Genomic DNA, 17,664 nt, shown 5'->3' on the forward strand with positions numbered 1-17,664 from the left:
AGTGCACAAATATAAGATAAAAAGATTCATAGTCACAATTGCGTAACTCCTGGCGTCAAACACCACAAATGTGACTGGTAATTTTGGGGTCAGGGCAAAAGAAAAGCCCTTGAGTGCTCCAACCGGTACACCCGAAAGCGGCTCAGGTTAGATCAGTAGTGAAAATTCACTTTCACCAAAGTTTAGGCACGTGGATTCGGTCGCGGACTTTATGTAAGTTAAGTAGGTAGGTAATTGTTTAGAAATTTACTACCTTAAAACCGTCGCAAGTAAATAAAGACTATTTAAAAAAAATGTAACTGAGATTAAGATGAAATAAAAACAAGGCAAATACCAATTACATCAAACAGTACCTACCTAAAGGCATCGGTAAAACAAAAAACAAATGTAGATTAAAATTTCCCCTAAACGTGGAACAACACGTATAATTTTAATAAACCAAATAGAAACCAACTACTTTCAAAAAAATGGACGAAAATATAACATGAAATAAAATTTACACCAGATTTAATTTCAAAAAAATAATACTCCATTGAAGGTATAACCACAGACAAAATAGCTATCGCCACAGACCGCTCCTGGAATAGGCCAGTAGTTTTAAATTTCGAATTGCCGGTAGAGTACACCACCAGCAGAATTTTAGGAAGAATCAAATACAGCGGCCCGCATATTTAAGCGTATCCTAGCAACATATAAACAAGACTTTGGTAATGTTGCCAGGCGTACTTACGGATTTCTTTTGTACACTTTTTTGTCAATATCTGTTTTTTGCGTGACTGTATTTACTTCAATGTATGATGTAGGTATTGATAAAAATGTTTTTAAAGAATCAACGAATATCTATGTATGTATCATATGATATTCTGTAGTGGTGTTACAATTAAGTTATTTAATCATAATTTCGTTAATTAGCTACCTACTATTTTCATTTTTTGGTATTGAAATACTGCAGAAAATATATTTCCAAATAAACAAAATTCGTAATAATATTTTAAACAGCTTGTAATATAATTTTTTTAATATTTGATGATGACGATAAATTTATTTAATATACAAGGTGGGTTATTAGTACGTCGCGGAATGTAGGTACAGGTTTTTTTTGTATTTTGACATCCACTTATAGGTTTAATAATTAAAGATAGAAAGAAACTTTAAATACAAATGTACGACTTTTCCTTTATTTCATTTGACATCAAAATTTACTGGCATAAAATATATATGTTTAAAATAAAAAAAATCATTAAAAAAAATTAAAATTCATCCTTATGAAAATAACAAACAACGCTTTTTATAACTAACCTTTACAACAACATAAGGAGAATAACTAAAAACGAAATAACATTAATATACCTACAATTTTTACAAATCAACATGCAAGTGATTGTGATGATACAGTTGAAAATATGTTTCAATTTACTATTAATTGCTTCAAAAACAAATTCAAAATTATCAAGCATTTCGTCCTGTATTTTTTTTTAAATACTTGCAAATTTTCAGGTAAAAAAAAATATGTCTAAAGGACTGACAATGAGATCGGGGCTGTTTTCTGGCCACCTAAGGTTTCTAATAATATTTTTTAGTGTTCGTTGACGGGATTCTTCCTCCAAAATAAATTTGCCAATATTCCTGAAGAACTTTTGCACATTATTGTTATTTGAATAATACAGTTAATTATGTTTTATTTTTCGTCATCAGAATAACCCATTGTAATTTTTTTAATTTTTTAAATTAAAATGGGTTATTCTAATAATGATAAATCCCATGTATTTTTAAAAGAAGGTTCGTTTCTGTCGTTTTTGTCTGATTGTGTGCGAGAGAGATAGAGTTATAGTGTGCGATAGAGATAGAGTGACTCTGTCCTCATAGAGAGCTTATCTCTCTCTCTCTCTCTCTCTCTGCTGGCTTCAGGAGTCTCCCCAGCAATTTCAGGACACCTAGGGAGGGAACGTGGGGTAGAGCGCGTGGCCTTGTTAAGCCTTCGTTATCGATCTATGATGTCACACAGTATAAGAAAAAAAAATGGTTTTTGCTCGTAACTCGGAAATGGCTGGAAATATAAACAAATTTCCCCTTGGTTCTGAGTAGAGCACTCGGTGGGTGACGCAGAGCGGGGTGTCACAATATATGAAAGAAAAAAAAAAAGTATTTGCTTAGACTCTTAAGTATCAAAAAATCTCCCATGGTGAACAAATAAATCTCCCATGGTGAACGAGTGAAAAACGTCAAAACCCGCATGTCAAAAAAAAAATCGGGACCAACGGTGTGTGACGTCATAGGATAAAAAAGTGTTTATAACTCGGAAACGGTGCGTTGAATCGAAAAAATAATTGAAAAATGTCAACCCCTCCCTCCCGGGTTCTGTATGTTCCTTCTGCGTTGAATGCAAAAGGTCCGAAGTCCGTATGTCGAAAATAAATTCTGGAAACAAGAGGTATGTCGTGTTATAGTAAAAAGGCCGTATAACTCGGAAACGGTGCGTTAAATCGAAAAAATAATTGAAAAAATCTCCCCACACCCCTGGTTCTGTATGACAGTTCTGCGTTGAATGGAAAAGGTCCGAAGTCCGTATGTGGAAAATAAATTTCGGAAAGAAGAGGTGTGTGAGGTGATACAGTAAAAAAGGTCTTATAATTCGGAAACGGTGCGTTGAATTGAAAAAATAATTAAAAAAATCTCCCCACTACTCTGGTTCTGATTGTCCGTTCTGCGTTGAATGGAAACGGTCCGAAGTCAGTATGTCGAAAAACAAAAAAGTTAGTTAGTTAAAAATTGCAACAGCAGTAGCGAACGCATTATCTTATCTCTGTATTGATTGATGATTTGTTGTTTTTTTTTAAATAAATTTCGTATTCAACTACTCCTTGAGGTTCCAGCAATTTTACATTGTGTTAATTTTTTTGAACACCTTGTGTCACAAATATGGGCACTACCAATGACATCCATAATATGCAACACTTGTGTCAATAAATAATTATTTACCTATCTAAAGAAATCAACAATAAGAGGCAGTACCCATCTAAGGATACACAATCTGTATAATGCAATTTTTTTAAACATAGGTTTTGATATCGTACCATATTGGAAGTCGACGCACAAATCTAAAAACATTACTTTCGAGTTTTTGAATTTTCCCATTCCAAGGTGATATAAAATAAATAATTAATTAGGTAAATTCATAGTTTTAATTCTAACTTGATTTATTTTATTTAACATTTAAGGCAAATGTGATTTCCAAACACAAGATAAGTTCCATATCTCTTTAATTACATAATTGAAAGCATTAAATTTATTTAGCAGTTATTATTTGGCAACAAAGCCACCGCTAAAACTGCCGCCTATTAGCAAGTAGAAGAGTTACCACACTAAATTGTATAGCTGGAAGCCGGCTAAGGAGACCCTGTTTCCATTTCGGGTTGCCAATTTCCAGCATTTAAGTAGCAGTCTGTAGCGATACGATATTGTCTGTGGTATAACATTTTTACTATTCTCTCTACTATAAACAATTATAATAATTATTATACTATTAACATTTTTTTCCTATTTACCACACAAATTTGACACCATTAACATTAGATAAGTACTGTACTGTTTTCATTCTGGATACAGCAATAGTTTAATTTTGGGTATTATTTCAGTTTTAAATAAATTTAGCACATAAAGAAAAAGGCTTTTATGTAGTGTAATAGTAATTATTAATAATTAAATGTCATTAACTTTTTGAGCTTATTTTTGTTAAATTTGTATTCTTCTGTTCTCAATTTAGATCTGATTAAAGTAAAATTATTTAATTAGAATATTGTAGGTACTCTATACGGCAATCTATTTTAAAGTACCACCTGAGGGAAGGTGGAAGAAGGAATAAATAGTAGGTAATTATAAGTCTGTTCCAACAAGAGTCAGGGATTGGATCCCAACCGTTCGAAATATTTGGCCAGCTAAGTTCTAAATGTGTCTTCACTGAATATATCGCAGAATTAGTTGGATGCACATTTCAAACAGTTCCGAACCAATTCCTGACTCATGTTGGAACAGACTTCATATTTCAAACAGTCCTGGTTCCATTAATACCAACATATTTTCTTGAACATTTTGTAAAAAAAATCAAATACAAATTTTTACTAGATACTTTAATGGGCGTCAAGTCATGAAACCCACCAAAGTCACGGGTAAAATAAAAAGCATTAATCCACAGTTCCCCGGGATCAAAATAAGATTAGGCTAGCTTATCTGTAAGCAAATGAAAAACTGGTACCTGCTAAGTACATATATGTACATACTTTCGAAATGAACAGTCAAAATTTTTTTATGTATTTATCTTTAAAATTATTTTAGCTAGAGAACACGAAATCTTGATATTATATTGTCGCCTAATTACATCATTCACTTGGGAATTACCTCCAACATGGGGAGAATCGGAATTTTTACTGAGCTCCTCGTATATTACCTGAGATTATTACTTTGCCTAGCACTGGTGTTGAGCTCTCCTATGAGTACCAAAAAAATTGAAAATGAATGCTGGGAAAGTTTCTAGCAGCCTATTGTATCCCTTGGAATATTCACCACAGGATTGGACAATGCCTGAGTGGATGGGGTGCTAGAATTGAGATCTAGGCCAGGAACAAAGTGCTCACAAAATTAAAAAATTTTAACAACTTTTCGAATTGCAATTTATTGATAAAATCATTATTTATAATAAATGAATGTGAAATTTATGATCTGTAGAAGCTTTATACAATACCTACAGATAACAATAAATTTTGAACGTATTACACGTACTTACCAGGTACAGTTCCTGGTTACTGAACTGCAAGGTACCATGATCGACGTTCGATCCCATTCGTTGATGGATCCGCAGAGGTCTCTCGAAGTCTGTCTTAGGTTTGGACAATTGACCTCTTTGGATTTTGCCATTTTGACCATATACAGAGTGGCCAAATGAAAACGAAACAGAGCCATTTTGAGGAACTGGGTCAAGATTGCAGAAAAACATTCTGACCCGTCGATTTTAGATTAAAGGGGGACAAACATTGTAAAAAACAAAAATTAATGGCTATACACACACAAAATGAACAGAAAATTAGTACACAAAATGAACGTAAAATTAGTGCTATACACACACAATGAACGTAAAATTAGTAGTGCTTCGGAATGTGCGCGAACATTTCGAGCAAAATCTTTATTCTTGTATGGAAGCGGGCGGTCATCAGTTTGAACATTTAATCAACTAATAATTTAAATTTCAAAATGTAAATTTTTTGGGCGGAATTATAAAATTTAAAGTCTGTTGTAAAGAGAATTGTAAGAGCTTTCAAAAGAAATATTACTCAACCCCCAATGCCATTTAAATATTTTGGGGTGATGCTTACCCTTGCTTGGGGGTGAAAGTGGCGGAGTCAAAAATACCAGCAAAGAATGTCCCCCTTTAATCTAAAATCGACGGGTCTGAGCGTTTTTCTACAATCTTGACGCAGTTCCTGAAAATGGCTCTGTTTCGTTTTCATTTGGCCACCCTGTATNAGTTATATGTGTTTTTGTCTAATACTGACTCTTGTTTATAATAATTTTGCATAATTATTATTAAAAATGTCGACACAAAAGCGTCTTCAAAAAATAACAAAATTGCAATACGAGTATTTGCTAAAAATGGTCTTAATTCTTCAATAACATGCATGTTGTATCTTAACAGGTAACGTTAACAACCCTGAAATAACATAACTGTTATGATAAAATGGGATACATACTCCGCCTGAATATGTATGTATAATTACAATATATTATATTGTATTGGTTATGATGTTTATATATTACGTCTGGCTATCATAAGCATTAGGTAATTCCTTAGAGGCATGCCGTTTTTTTCACGCTCCAGTTAAGTCACATATTACTTTGTGACCCAAAATATGCAGCTTATTATTTTTATTAAAATCTACCTATTAGTATTATCTATTTCTCATGTAACACTAATCGGAATGGAAGTTTTATAAGAGGACACGTAGCAATAAAAAACAAGAAATACCTACTAGAGGAATATTTTAAATTTAAAAATTTCACTGCCAAAGTTGTTCAAATGAACCCACGTCACATTTGGTGTTAAACTAGTTTTCTAAGCTAAATATTAATTCATTGCAAAACATTTTTTGGAAAGCGTACATTGAGAAGGGAATAACTATAATGTTTGGCCAAACTTTCATAGTGGGTTTTACATCACAGATCTATTAAAAATAAACTTTATATATATATATAATAAATGTGTCTGCAAACCCTTTCCGAGAAGTGCAGGTGTATAAATTTGACGAATAAGCACATTTTCTGTTTCTGGCTTCTTCTGTTTTGCAACAACAGTATACATAATAACAGTAAACAGTAATACAATAAGTATTTGTATTACTGTTTATATTATTGATTTATATTTAGATTAGTCTGATTATATGCCATATAATAAATAAATATGTTCGCCTAGGCTGTATATTAATTTAACATCCAAACAAATTTTTGAACAATGTTTTAATTGCCAGTGTTGCGAGAAACAACTACTCCGCACGCTATATGCTCTGACCGGCATTGAATTATACTCGCAACAGCTAGGATCGTTCGTCAGTTCCGGAGTAGTTGTTTCTCGCAACACTGGCAATTAAAATATTGCGTTACGCCCTCTATGGGTGGCAGTCGTGCAACAAAGTGCCTGGTAATATAGCAGGTCGCTTCCTGCTGTAGCCATTTGAATGGAATAGTTGGGAGTCAGCACGACAGATGGAGCCATTTGCGCTACGCGTACAAATTTTTGAATAATTGAAAATAAATGAGGAAATAGGTAGATGCAGCCACCTATATCGAATACAGATAATTCTAGGTTTTTCATGAGAAAATTGGAAAGGGATAATATCTTTTTGTAAGTCGTATGGATTCCAAAGATATGGTTTTTTCGAACTGCGTTGAACATGTATGAAAACGCCTAACAATAAAATTTAATGAGTTTCATAGGCGTCCCTAAAAGGTAACAGGTAATAATAATTTGTATATAATGTGTAGCAAATTTCTATTATACAGGGTGATTCAGAATTTATCCAAAAAAAAAATTTTGGATATACAGGGGACTCTTACAAATACAATTTTGTAAAGAAAAAATCAAAAAGTGCAGTTTGAAAATGATTTAAAAATACACTTCTGCACGGCACTGAAAACTGGTCCACTGTAAAACCTGACCTGGCACAATGCGATCGTCAAGGCGGCAGTGATAATAACCACCCAAAGAGATGCTTTATGAATGTTTAAAAAATTTAATCATTTGAGTAAAATTAGGCAAATACCTAAAAATAAGAAGCAAAGAATATAAATTCGATTTGCATTGTGCTGTTTGGTTCAAATACACTTACCAATCTCAGCCGGGAGTAATACGCTTAAATGGGAAATATAAGATGCACAAAGTGTGTGAGACATTAGAACTAAAAAATATAAATTTGATCATTCAAGTAGCAGACTGTCTCAATTAAATTCTAACTGTCACTTGCAGGGGTGACAAACTACGCCCCTTTAGCTGCGACAGTAGTAACTACTCTTAAGACGGGTATCCATTTATGTCAAATGCCCCGTAACGGAACACCGAACATTTTACGTTGCGGGTAGGTTATTTTGTTGAAGCGAGTATCCACTTGTGGCAATGCTCCGTAACGTAACAACGAACATGTTACGGCCTGTAGCAAAAGGTGACACGGTTCGCTGCGAAAGTATGTGTGGTTTTGGTCGTATCATTCATTCCGTAACGTAACAAAATAAGGTTACGAGACGACACAGAAACAAACTCGCAGTATGAACCTGACTGCAATAATGAATTCGTCACTGCAATTGCAGTTAGCAGCAGCGTCTTATATTTTTATTCATCATACAATTTTGAAGAATAATAAACGGAAATCTCCGGAAATCTTTTCTTTACTCCACTCCATGGCACAAACACAGAAAAACACACTCTTCCTAGTCACTGCAGGAAACAGACTGTCCCCAGATCATATACAAAAGACTGACGAAACAAAAAATAAGACAAAATCACATGTGCAACAGGTAACGTTACGGCCAAAAAGGTAACCCCGTCTCAACATGTGGCAGAAAGTACTGTTGCATCCCTTTGATGCGACGACAAAAAACCGACAACTGATTGTTCGTTTCAGATTAGTTACGCGTATCAAATTTGTTACACTTACCATGCAACAATTATCCGTCTCCACTAGCTGTAACGTAACATGTTCGGTGTTACGTTACGAGGCATTTGACACAAATGGATACCCGCCTTTACGTTACGGAATGAATGATACGACCAAAACCATACATACTTTCGCAGCGAACCGTGTCACCTTTTGCAACAGGCCGTAACATGTTCGTTGTTACGTTACGGAGCATTGCCACAAGTGGATACCCGCCTTTAGAGTGCTCTGTGTTGCTGTTGACATTTAGTCATCAATTATCTGTACTAATTCAGATCCAATGTTAACTGTATATTAAGCTCTTAATATAACGTTAAAAGAAATAGCCTAAAGTGGTTACATCTGGCGATCTGGTCTTCCAATTCCGATCCGTCTATTAGGATAAGTGTTATTAAGATATTCATCTTGAACAGGCGCTCTATCATGTATTAAATTTATTGTTTCCTAACCAAATGAACATCTTTTACCAGATGGCAATTTATAAAGTTGGTGGACATTTCTTCTCAAAAAAAGAGGGTCCAATTAGTTGATCGTCAATGATGCTGTCATGGCACCAAGGAACCATTTCTAGCGTCGTGAGGCCGTCTGTCTGAAAATTAAGTTATTTCACTTTTTTTATCTGGGGTTAAAACATGGGGAAATATTAATAATATATTGATAATATATCATAATTCCAATTTTCAAAAAATCACATATATCATCCAATTTTTGGTGGCATTACTAATATAAGTAGTTTTACATATTTTCAACAGTCCAGTCGTCATAATTTAAGGTTTAAACAACGATATGATAATGCGTCTTGTTAAATATCGCCATTGAGAATGAGTTTCCTGTTTAAAATAAAGATTCTCATCAGACAAAGTACGTGAAAGGAATACAACAAATTACTTCTCAATGTTCACCTTACTCTCCAATAAGGAATAGGTACTTACATTTAGTGTGTGTCGAAATTCTTCTAGTTCTTAATTGGAAACAATATTCAATTGTACAATTTTTCCTTGTTCATTCAAATTTGGCTGTTTAGGACGATCACAGATATTGAAAATTGTTGGAATCATGTCTTCAAACAATTAGAAATATCCATCAAATATTTGATGATTTGGCATCTTCTGTTTGGAAGTCGTCGTTGGTACAAGTAGTTCGTTAATTTCGAACGAAGTCAGCAAAGTTCAGAAGTCAGTCGTGAATCGCACATGCATTTTAAATGAGAACGGATAACCTGAAAAAGTTTGAAAAGTACACAACCTTCATAAATGTTATTTTTAACATGTAAATTAACAAAAGCCTGCAAATTATAGCAGCCTACATTGATATTATTAAATTACTTACTTAAAAAATGTAATCATCTTCAGCTCGCTAACTACAGACTGTTACAAATTCGCTTCTCACTACAGGGATCTCGGAAATGGTAAGAGGTACGAAGTAACTTAAATGGGGGCAAAGTTGCGTAATCAGGGGACCAACATTATGCCTCTAAAAAATCAAGGCTAACATGATTAGTTTTCGAAATATTTGAAAAAAAAAACGAAATTTTGGAAATCCGTTTTTGTCTCGTATCAGCCTTATTTCAGGTGATATTGAAAAAAGATGAACACTTTCTCATGGCCACTTTCTGCACTCTATCGAATGGTATAATCAATTTTTATATGTAATGTTTCGCCTCTCCAGGACCATCATCAACTTTATTTTTTTAAATATAACCCTGGAAATTTTATTACATTTTTTGCAAGCTTTCATGATCCTCAATACTGTACTGCCTCAGCCCGAACCAAATTCAGACGTTTTTTCTCGAAAAATTCATCTTCAGTGTATTCGTTCCAAATTTATCTAAATTTTTTATTTAGATTTCTTTGTTTATTGAATTATCGTACATTGTAAGTGTCGTTAGACCCTATGAAATCCATCTAGTTATTTAAACTATTATCACCATGCGTTACAATAAAACATTTATTATTATTATTAACTATTACCGTCACTCGGTCATTACAGGGTATGCATAAAGAGATTGACCCAAACACATATGTTTTCAAAAATTTTGATGGATGTCATACCAGCGAACTGAAAATATTATTTTTAAATACTTGGAACATTTTCCTGTAACAAAATTACTCCGTTTATTTTGAGAAATTTAACTATTTTCGAGATAAATTTGTTTTTGCAACAGTTGTAAAAACAATTATTGCAAAGGCAGCTACAACTAATACATTTTAAGTTTTTAGAAATTGTTCCATGAATTTAATTTATTTAACTTTACTAAGTCCAAAAACCTTTTGGAAATAGCTTAAAAGAAACAAGTTCAAAATTAAAAATAAACATGTTCTAGGCACATACAAGGTTGTATACCACCTTATTTTGTCCGTTTAGTGCATCGATAGTTATCAAATGCTGTTTTGGACACCAAGTTCACCCAACCTAAATCCATTAGACTTTTTTCTGCTGGGTCACCCAAATAAACGCATCCATCCAACATCCGTAGATACTAGAAAAGAACTTTTGCTGAGAATAACAGAATTGTAATCAGATTCATAACAATCCTAGAATGTTATTTCATGTGCTGGGAAAATGAAGCGAGATATACCTTCTTTCTAATTTCTTATTATTATGTATGGGGCCAGTCTACTTATCAAGATATACAAGGTAAGTCCAAAGTTAGAACCGAAAACGTAAATCTCTATCACCATATATATTATCCTTTTTGGAAAAGAGCACTAAAAACAAAAATATATTCTTGTATGTACCATTTCTGAAATAATTGATATTCCCTAAAGGTTGATTCCACTCATGACAAACGACAAACCACTCATGATAATAATAATTAAGAACTATTTACTGAATTTCAAACAGTTCCTATACACATTCAGGAATTTCAACGATTGCGTGGTTATATTATTAACACACCTCTTGCACTCAAACTTTAAATGTTAATTCTGCTAAATTGTTATCATGTCTGAAATATAATAAATGTGTATAAAATGTTATGGTTAAATTGTTACATATTGTTATCATATAGGTATAGATAATTATATATGAATACGTTCTTGGCACATTACACTATCTTCAAATTTGCATTTCTCGTTAGTATATAAAGAGTAAATTGTAGATGCTTAACAAAATAGGTGTAAAAAACGTATTCGCAATGGAAAAACTAAATCTATCCTTCTTGTTGTTTGCAATTTTTATTGCAAATGCATTATGTGGAGATGTACAACCATTTTCAGAATCAGGTGAGTAATAATTACTTTAGATGGTTATTTATTTCGATTTAAACAGTTGCAATTAAATAGCGCGTGACAGCAGTTACAATTAAATAGTAATAGCGTAAATTGGTATAGTAATACTATTAAATAGTATACAGATCGCAAATGTTAGGGCGACTGCAATGTGGTACAGGGTTGGCTGTAGGCCGGGCTCTCTTTCACGTAATTTTATTCAAACAAAAAGGGCCTTTTATAACTGCACTTTTTATATTTTAAGAATATGCTGAGTATATCACGAAGAGGGTCCAGTAGGATTATGTTAAAAAGTAGTCAGAATTGAACTCTGAAAATTTTTATACAGGGGTTACAAAAGGGGTTACAAAATAGTGTCAACTTTCTCGCACTTCCGGTTATACCGAAAATAATCAAGAAGTCTGTTTTTTTTTCAAATGTATACACTGTATATTTATGCATTTTTTAATTCTTCGGCAAATTCTAGACTAATTTCATCTATGATGCTATAGGCTAAAATGTGACAGTTTTCAAGTTATTATCAATTTTCGAAAAAAGGGATGCAAGTGATTTTTGGTAACAGAATAACTCCGATATTTAGCTCAAATTTGCAAAAATTCATACGGAGTGTTTAAAAACGTGTGGCTAATATTGTGACATTGAAGTTGAATTTTCACAAAAATTTCAAATGGTAAACCCTGTATATTATTACATTAATGAATGCAGAATTAAATTTACATTAAAATAATACTATAGTTCCCTATTAAAAATTATTGATTTCAACACAAAAATCTACGAGTATGGGGGGTTTATCTAAAGCATCGTCTCTTTTTGATTTGATATACTGAATTATCGTTTTTGATGAAGGTTTAATAATAAAGATTACAGTTCCTTAAGACGCCGTTTATTATTCAATTCTTTAATTCATCAAATCCACTGTAGATTTTTCTGTGCTGAAATCAATAATTTCCAATTTCCAACTATGGTATAATTTTAAAGTAAATTTAATTCTGCATCCATTAATGTAATAATATACAGAGTGTACCATTTGAAATTTTTGAGTAAATTCAACTTCAACGTCACAATATTGACTACACGCTTTTAAACACTCTGTATGAATTTTTGCAAATTTGACATAAACTGGTTGAATTCCATTGCTTTTAAATTATCCATGCCAATTTTAATTAATAAATAAAGCTAAATGTCAGAGTTTTCAAAAATCACTTGTATCCCTCAATTTTTTTTTCGAAAATTGATACTAAATTGAAAACTGTCACATTTTGGCCCATAGTAGCTTAGAATTTAAAAATGAATACATATACAAAATCTTCCATTTGAAATAACAGACCTGATGATGACTTCCGGTATAACCGGAAGTGCGAGGAAGTTGACACTATTTTCATTAAATAGATCTTTTTGATAAACCCCGACATACAAATTTTCAGATTTCAATTCTGACTACTTTTGAGATAATCCTACTGGACCCTCTTCGTGATACACCCTGTATAGAGTACGTAAAAATAAGTACCAACAAAAGTTAACAAAATAATAATTTCTTACTCATAAGGAAAGCCATTGTAGAAAGCAATTAACAGTTGCCCTAGTGTTTCGCGGTTAATCGTTTCCAGCGATCGGTAAATACCCATTTTAAAAACGAAAATAACCATGCAACATTTACCGAAGTGCATATCTAAAATAATTGAAGTTTTTAATAGATGCTAATTTTATATCATCAACTACTATCCGCGTCATTGTGCAATAACATGTACATGTCTGCCTCTGATCTGAAGTTTCGCATCGATCAATTTATTCGATACGATACCCTAATACCTGCCCTGTCGAACNGACATAAACTGGTTGAATTCCATTGCTTTTAAATTATCCATGCCAATTTTAATTAATAAATAAAGCTAAATGTCAGAGTTTTCAAAAATCACTTGTATCCCTCAATTTTTTTCGAAAATTGATACTAAATTGAAAACTGTCAAATTTTGGCCCATAGTAGCTTAGAAATTAAAAATGAATACATATACAAAATCTTCCATTTGAAATAACAGACCTGATGATGACTTCCGGTATAACCGAAAGTGCGAGGAAGTTGACCCTATTTTCATTAAATAGATATTTTTGATAATCCCCGACAACAAATTTTCAGATTTCAATTCTGACTACTTTTTGAGATAATCCTACTGGGTCCTTTTCGTGATACACCCTGTTTAGGTATAGTACGTAAAAATAAGTACCAGCAAAAGTTAACAAAACAATAATTTATTACTCATAAGGGAAGCGATTGTAGAAAGCAATTAACAGTTGTCTTAGTGTTTCGCGGTTAATCGTCTCCAGCGATCGATAAATACCCATTTTAAAAACGAAAATAACCATTCAACATTTACCGAAGTGCATATCTAAAATAATCGAAGTTTTTAATAGATGCTAATTTTATATCATCAACTACTATCCGCGTCATTGTGCAATAACTTGTACATGTCTGCCTCTGATCTGAAGTTTCGCATCGATCAATTTATTCGATACGATACCCTAATACCTGCTCTGTCGAACTGGCGAATAATCTAGGTTTTTTGCTGAAGAACATAGTCCAATCGTGTGAGTGGCGCTTTGCTTGATCGATTGTATGGCACATGTTTTTTTGACAGTCAGTAGCATTGTGTATCGTGAGCATAGAGCGGTATTCGGCTTGACCATAGATTTAGCCTATTTAGCACAATATAGATTACTACTCTTTATTTATTTGATACTCGCCACATGTTTTCGATCTATATTAATAACTAAATATACCAAATATTTCTTTGTATCTACTCTTTATTCTAAAGTCGAGTTCATCATATGTATATTATACCGAGAGATCCAGAATGATTGAACCGTTTGGGGAACGCAGCCTGTTTCTAGCACCATCTTTAGCATATAAAAATCTGTAGTATTGACTGAGACAGGCACATGCTGCGATCTCCAAACACTTCAATCATTCTGGATCTCTCTGTATATAAAAATGACCTGTATTTATTTTCATAGAAAATTTTAGATTTTTAACAGTCCATACGATAAAAAAACTGAAATTTTGGAAAATCCGGTATATCAAAATACTAGTGAAATCTTTTTATGTACATTCGCCCAAATGTTTGCATTACCACTGTTTTCTTACTAGTTTTATTGTTACTATTAACAAAAGTACCTATTACTTCAATGATTTTTTTTTTCAATTCTTTAATCATTTTTAATATTGTATAGTACAGTATTTTAAAATACTGTGGTTTATTAAAATTGTGTTATTAAAAAAACAACAGAAGCACAACAAAATACCCGAAAAAAGTTAACATTCAAGTTCATTTATTAAAGTGAAGTGTCAGATCTTTGTGTAGTATATTCAATTTCGAGGTGTATATCACTACGTTGGCACGGTAAACTTTGAAGAGGAGGTGCTTGTAATCTTTGTTCAATAAAGCAAAAAGAAACGTCTTATTATGATTTTGCTGTTTAATGATGTCAACATTTGAATAAGAAATATATTTGTGCCAAGGTAATGGTAACATTTTATGAGAAATTGTAATTATCCGAAAATAAGCAATATTTTTGTGTTTACTATAGCGTAGAATCATGAAGTGTGAAATAAATATTATAAATAAGTTAGTTTCGCGTTTTATTATTATAAATATCGTTAAATTTAATTATCGCACACGAGCAAATTAAATATCATGTACTTTTGAACAAAATGTCCTCAATAAAAGAGTTGTTATCGTCACTTTCACATTTCAGACTGTTCTATACCCCCAGTTTTGGAAGGACCTACGTGTAATGCTTATTTCATTCGTTACTACTGGGATAGTGCTCAACAGCGCTGCGTCAAATTTGTTTATGGTGGATGTCGAGGCACCATAAATAATTTCGAAAGCCAAAGGAGTTGCGAACGAGTTGCTGGCAGAGTTTGTAGAAATTCAAATTAAATGTACATTTCCTGAAAATAAATGGTTATAATTATTTCCATCTCTTTTATTTGTATACAGTTGGTGAAGTTTTGTAACAGATTTCCTTTTGTGTCGAAATGTATCTCTAGCATGCCTACCTTTAATAAAAAAATGGGTGGTACTAATAACATTCAGGAAATGTTTGAGAACAAGTCCTTATATAAGTAGAAGGTTTCACTGGTCAGTAAAAGTTTTCAGTAATAGCAAATTCCAAATTAAAAACAAGTCCTTACGCTCAAGGTATCTGCTTAAGACAACACAAATATACAATGTTATATATAATATAATCGTGAAATATTCAAATAATCATTGCCGTATAAATTATTAATTATTATCTAAGCCTAAGGAAGCACAAAAAATTTAAGATGTTTTCGTCAATAATATCTTTTGATCTTTTGATGGTTGCACTGTACTTAAAATATAAGTTTGTACAAAACAACCCAATATGAAAAGAAATTAGAGATAAGTTGCGCCGTTCCTGAAATATCCTGAAAACTACTGGTATTTTCTTATTTCCTCCAATCTTTTTTATTATTAAAAGTAGAGTAATGAAAATCGGTATACTGCTCTATCTAGTTAAACATTCTTCAGGCTTGCTAGATCATCATGTTTCCATAACCAACTATTGATTTTTTATGGATGCCATTTTTTTCCACTATTAGATGAAACATTAAATTTCGAATTCAAGGATATCAAGATGTCCCAGAATAATATGTACAACCTACATACGAAATTGCTTTGTTTGGCCGCTAGATGGCCTGAAAGTTCGTGAAAATTCTTTGAATTTTGTAAATAACTCGATTGTGTATTGATCGATTTTGATTATATTTGGGGTGTGGACTTTTGCTTTCAATATACAAATTTTGATAATATAGTGTTTTTTACACAACTCCTACAAAATTGATATATGGTGATAATATCCGTTCATAAGTTTTTCCTCTTTCGGGCAATAATGACAACTATTTTTTATTTGATAGGTGATACCATCTGAATGTTTTTGGGCCTTTTACAGAATTTTGATTAAATGAGCGGTTTGGGTTCAAAAAAATATTTTTTAAATGTCTACATTATCTCGCCACCCATATTGTAGTGTTTACGAAGATAGTTGAAACCGTATAAAAACTAAAAGTCGGCATCTCTTTATTGTGCAAGTCGCTTCTCTTTATTGTGCCCGGTCACAATAAAGAGATGCCGACTTTTAGTTTTTATAAGGTTTCAACTATCTTCGTAAACACTATATAATACTTAATAAAGTGCTAGTAGTCACTGATTTTATAGGTTGACTGTAATTTCAGTTTGATCTTTAAGTCATTGTACCTGCCAATTCGTAATGAGTGTTTACTACGATGAAATATGTTACTTCATTTTTGGATATGGACATACGATGAATTAGAGTTATTGAAATAATTCGTAAAAAAGTAACAAAGTTGAGGTTATTAAATTTAGTACAACTTATTATACAAACTGTTTAAAATCACCACCAACAAAGGTTAATTCGGCGAAGAAAGTTAAAGGACACCCTTTGCAATTCTTAAGTGCAATTTTTTTAAAATTTATGGCATTTTGAATATGCCTCCACAACTCAGTTCAGTGTTAGATGTGGAATCATGCACTGTTGTCTTCAGGGTGTCCCAAAGATAATAGTCGGAAGGTGTTAAGTCTGGTGAACGTAGTTAACAGTCTATCGATCCATCGACTAGTGAATCTTTGGTTCAGATACTGCCGGACATTTACAGTGAAATGTGGTGGAGCGACATTATGCATAATTTATGCACCATAAACCACATTTTAGCTCTGAGTAATAACAGCACATCTTCCAATAACTCAGGTTTTGCAAAAATTCTAAATAAAATTCCCGATTCAGTCTATTGGGTAGAATAATAGAGCCAATAATAATGCTATCCCAAACAAGAGCAAACTGAAATTTATACTAGCACTTTGTTAAGTATTGTAATATCGCTGGCAAGATAATGTATACATTTAAAAAATACTTTTTTGTACCCGAACCACTCAGTTAAACAGAAATCTACGAGAGTCCCAAAAACTTCCGAATGCTATCACCTATCAAATAAAAAATAGTTGTCATTATTGGCAGAAAGAGGAAAAGTTATGAACGGATATTATCACCATACATCAATTTTGTAGGAGTTGTAGAGTTTTAAAAAATATTCTGTATGACACCAAAATGTGTAGATTGAAAACAAAAGTCCACACCCCAAAAACAATCAAAATCGAATCATACGTATTGAGTTATTTACAAAATCCAAAAAATTTTCACAA

The 17,664-nt window shown here is 32.6% G+C and overlaps 1 protein-coding gene across 1 annotated transcript; it reads left to right on the forward strand.

The window, feature by feature from the left end:
- Nucleotides 1-11,320: 11,320 nt before the first annotated feature.
- Nucleotides 11,321-15,389, forward strand: LOC108910577 (kappaPI-actitoxin-Avd3c-like). The gene is made up of 2 exons (XM_018715225.2): nucleotides 11,321-11,419; nucleotides 15,176-15,389. Exons 1-2 carry the CDS (start codon nucleotides 11,332-11,334, stop codon nucleotides 15,361-15,363), a joined length of 276 nt encoding a protein of 91 aa, XP_018570741.1. The 5' UTR covers nucleotides 11,321-11,331; the 3' UTR covers nucleotides 15,364-15,389.
- Nucleotides 15,390-17,664: the final 2,275 nt, after the last annotated feature.

The sequence above is a fragment of the Anoplophora glabripennis genome, unplaced genomic scaffold, assembly GCF_000390285.2.
Source record: "Anoplophora glabripennis isolate ALB-LARVAE unplaced genomic scaffold, Agla_2.0 scaffold152, whole genome shotgun sequence".
NCBI lineage: Eukaryota > Metazoa > Arthropoda > Insecta > Coleoptera > Cerambycidae > Anoplophora > Anoplophora glabripennis.

Bases quoted from the DNA above. Each gene is read 5' to 3' on its own strand.
- LOC108910577 (XM_018715225.2), top strand. From the start codon at position 11,332: ATGGAAAAACTAAATCTATCCTTCTTGTTGTTTGCAATTTTTATTGCA. The intron at 11,420-15,175 runs GTGAGTAATAAT...TTCACATTTCAG, and splicing joins ACAACCATTTTCAGAATCAG to ACTGTTCTATACCCCCAGTT.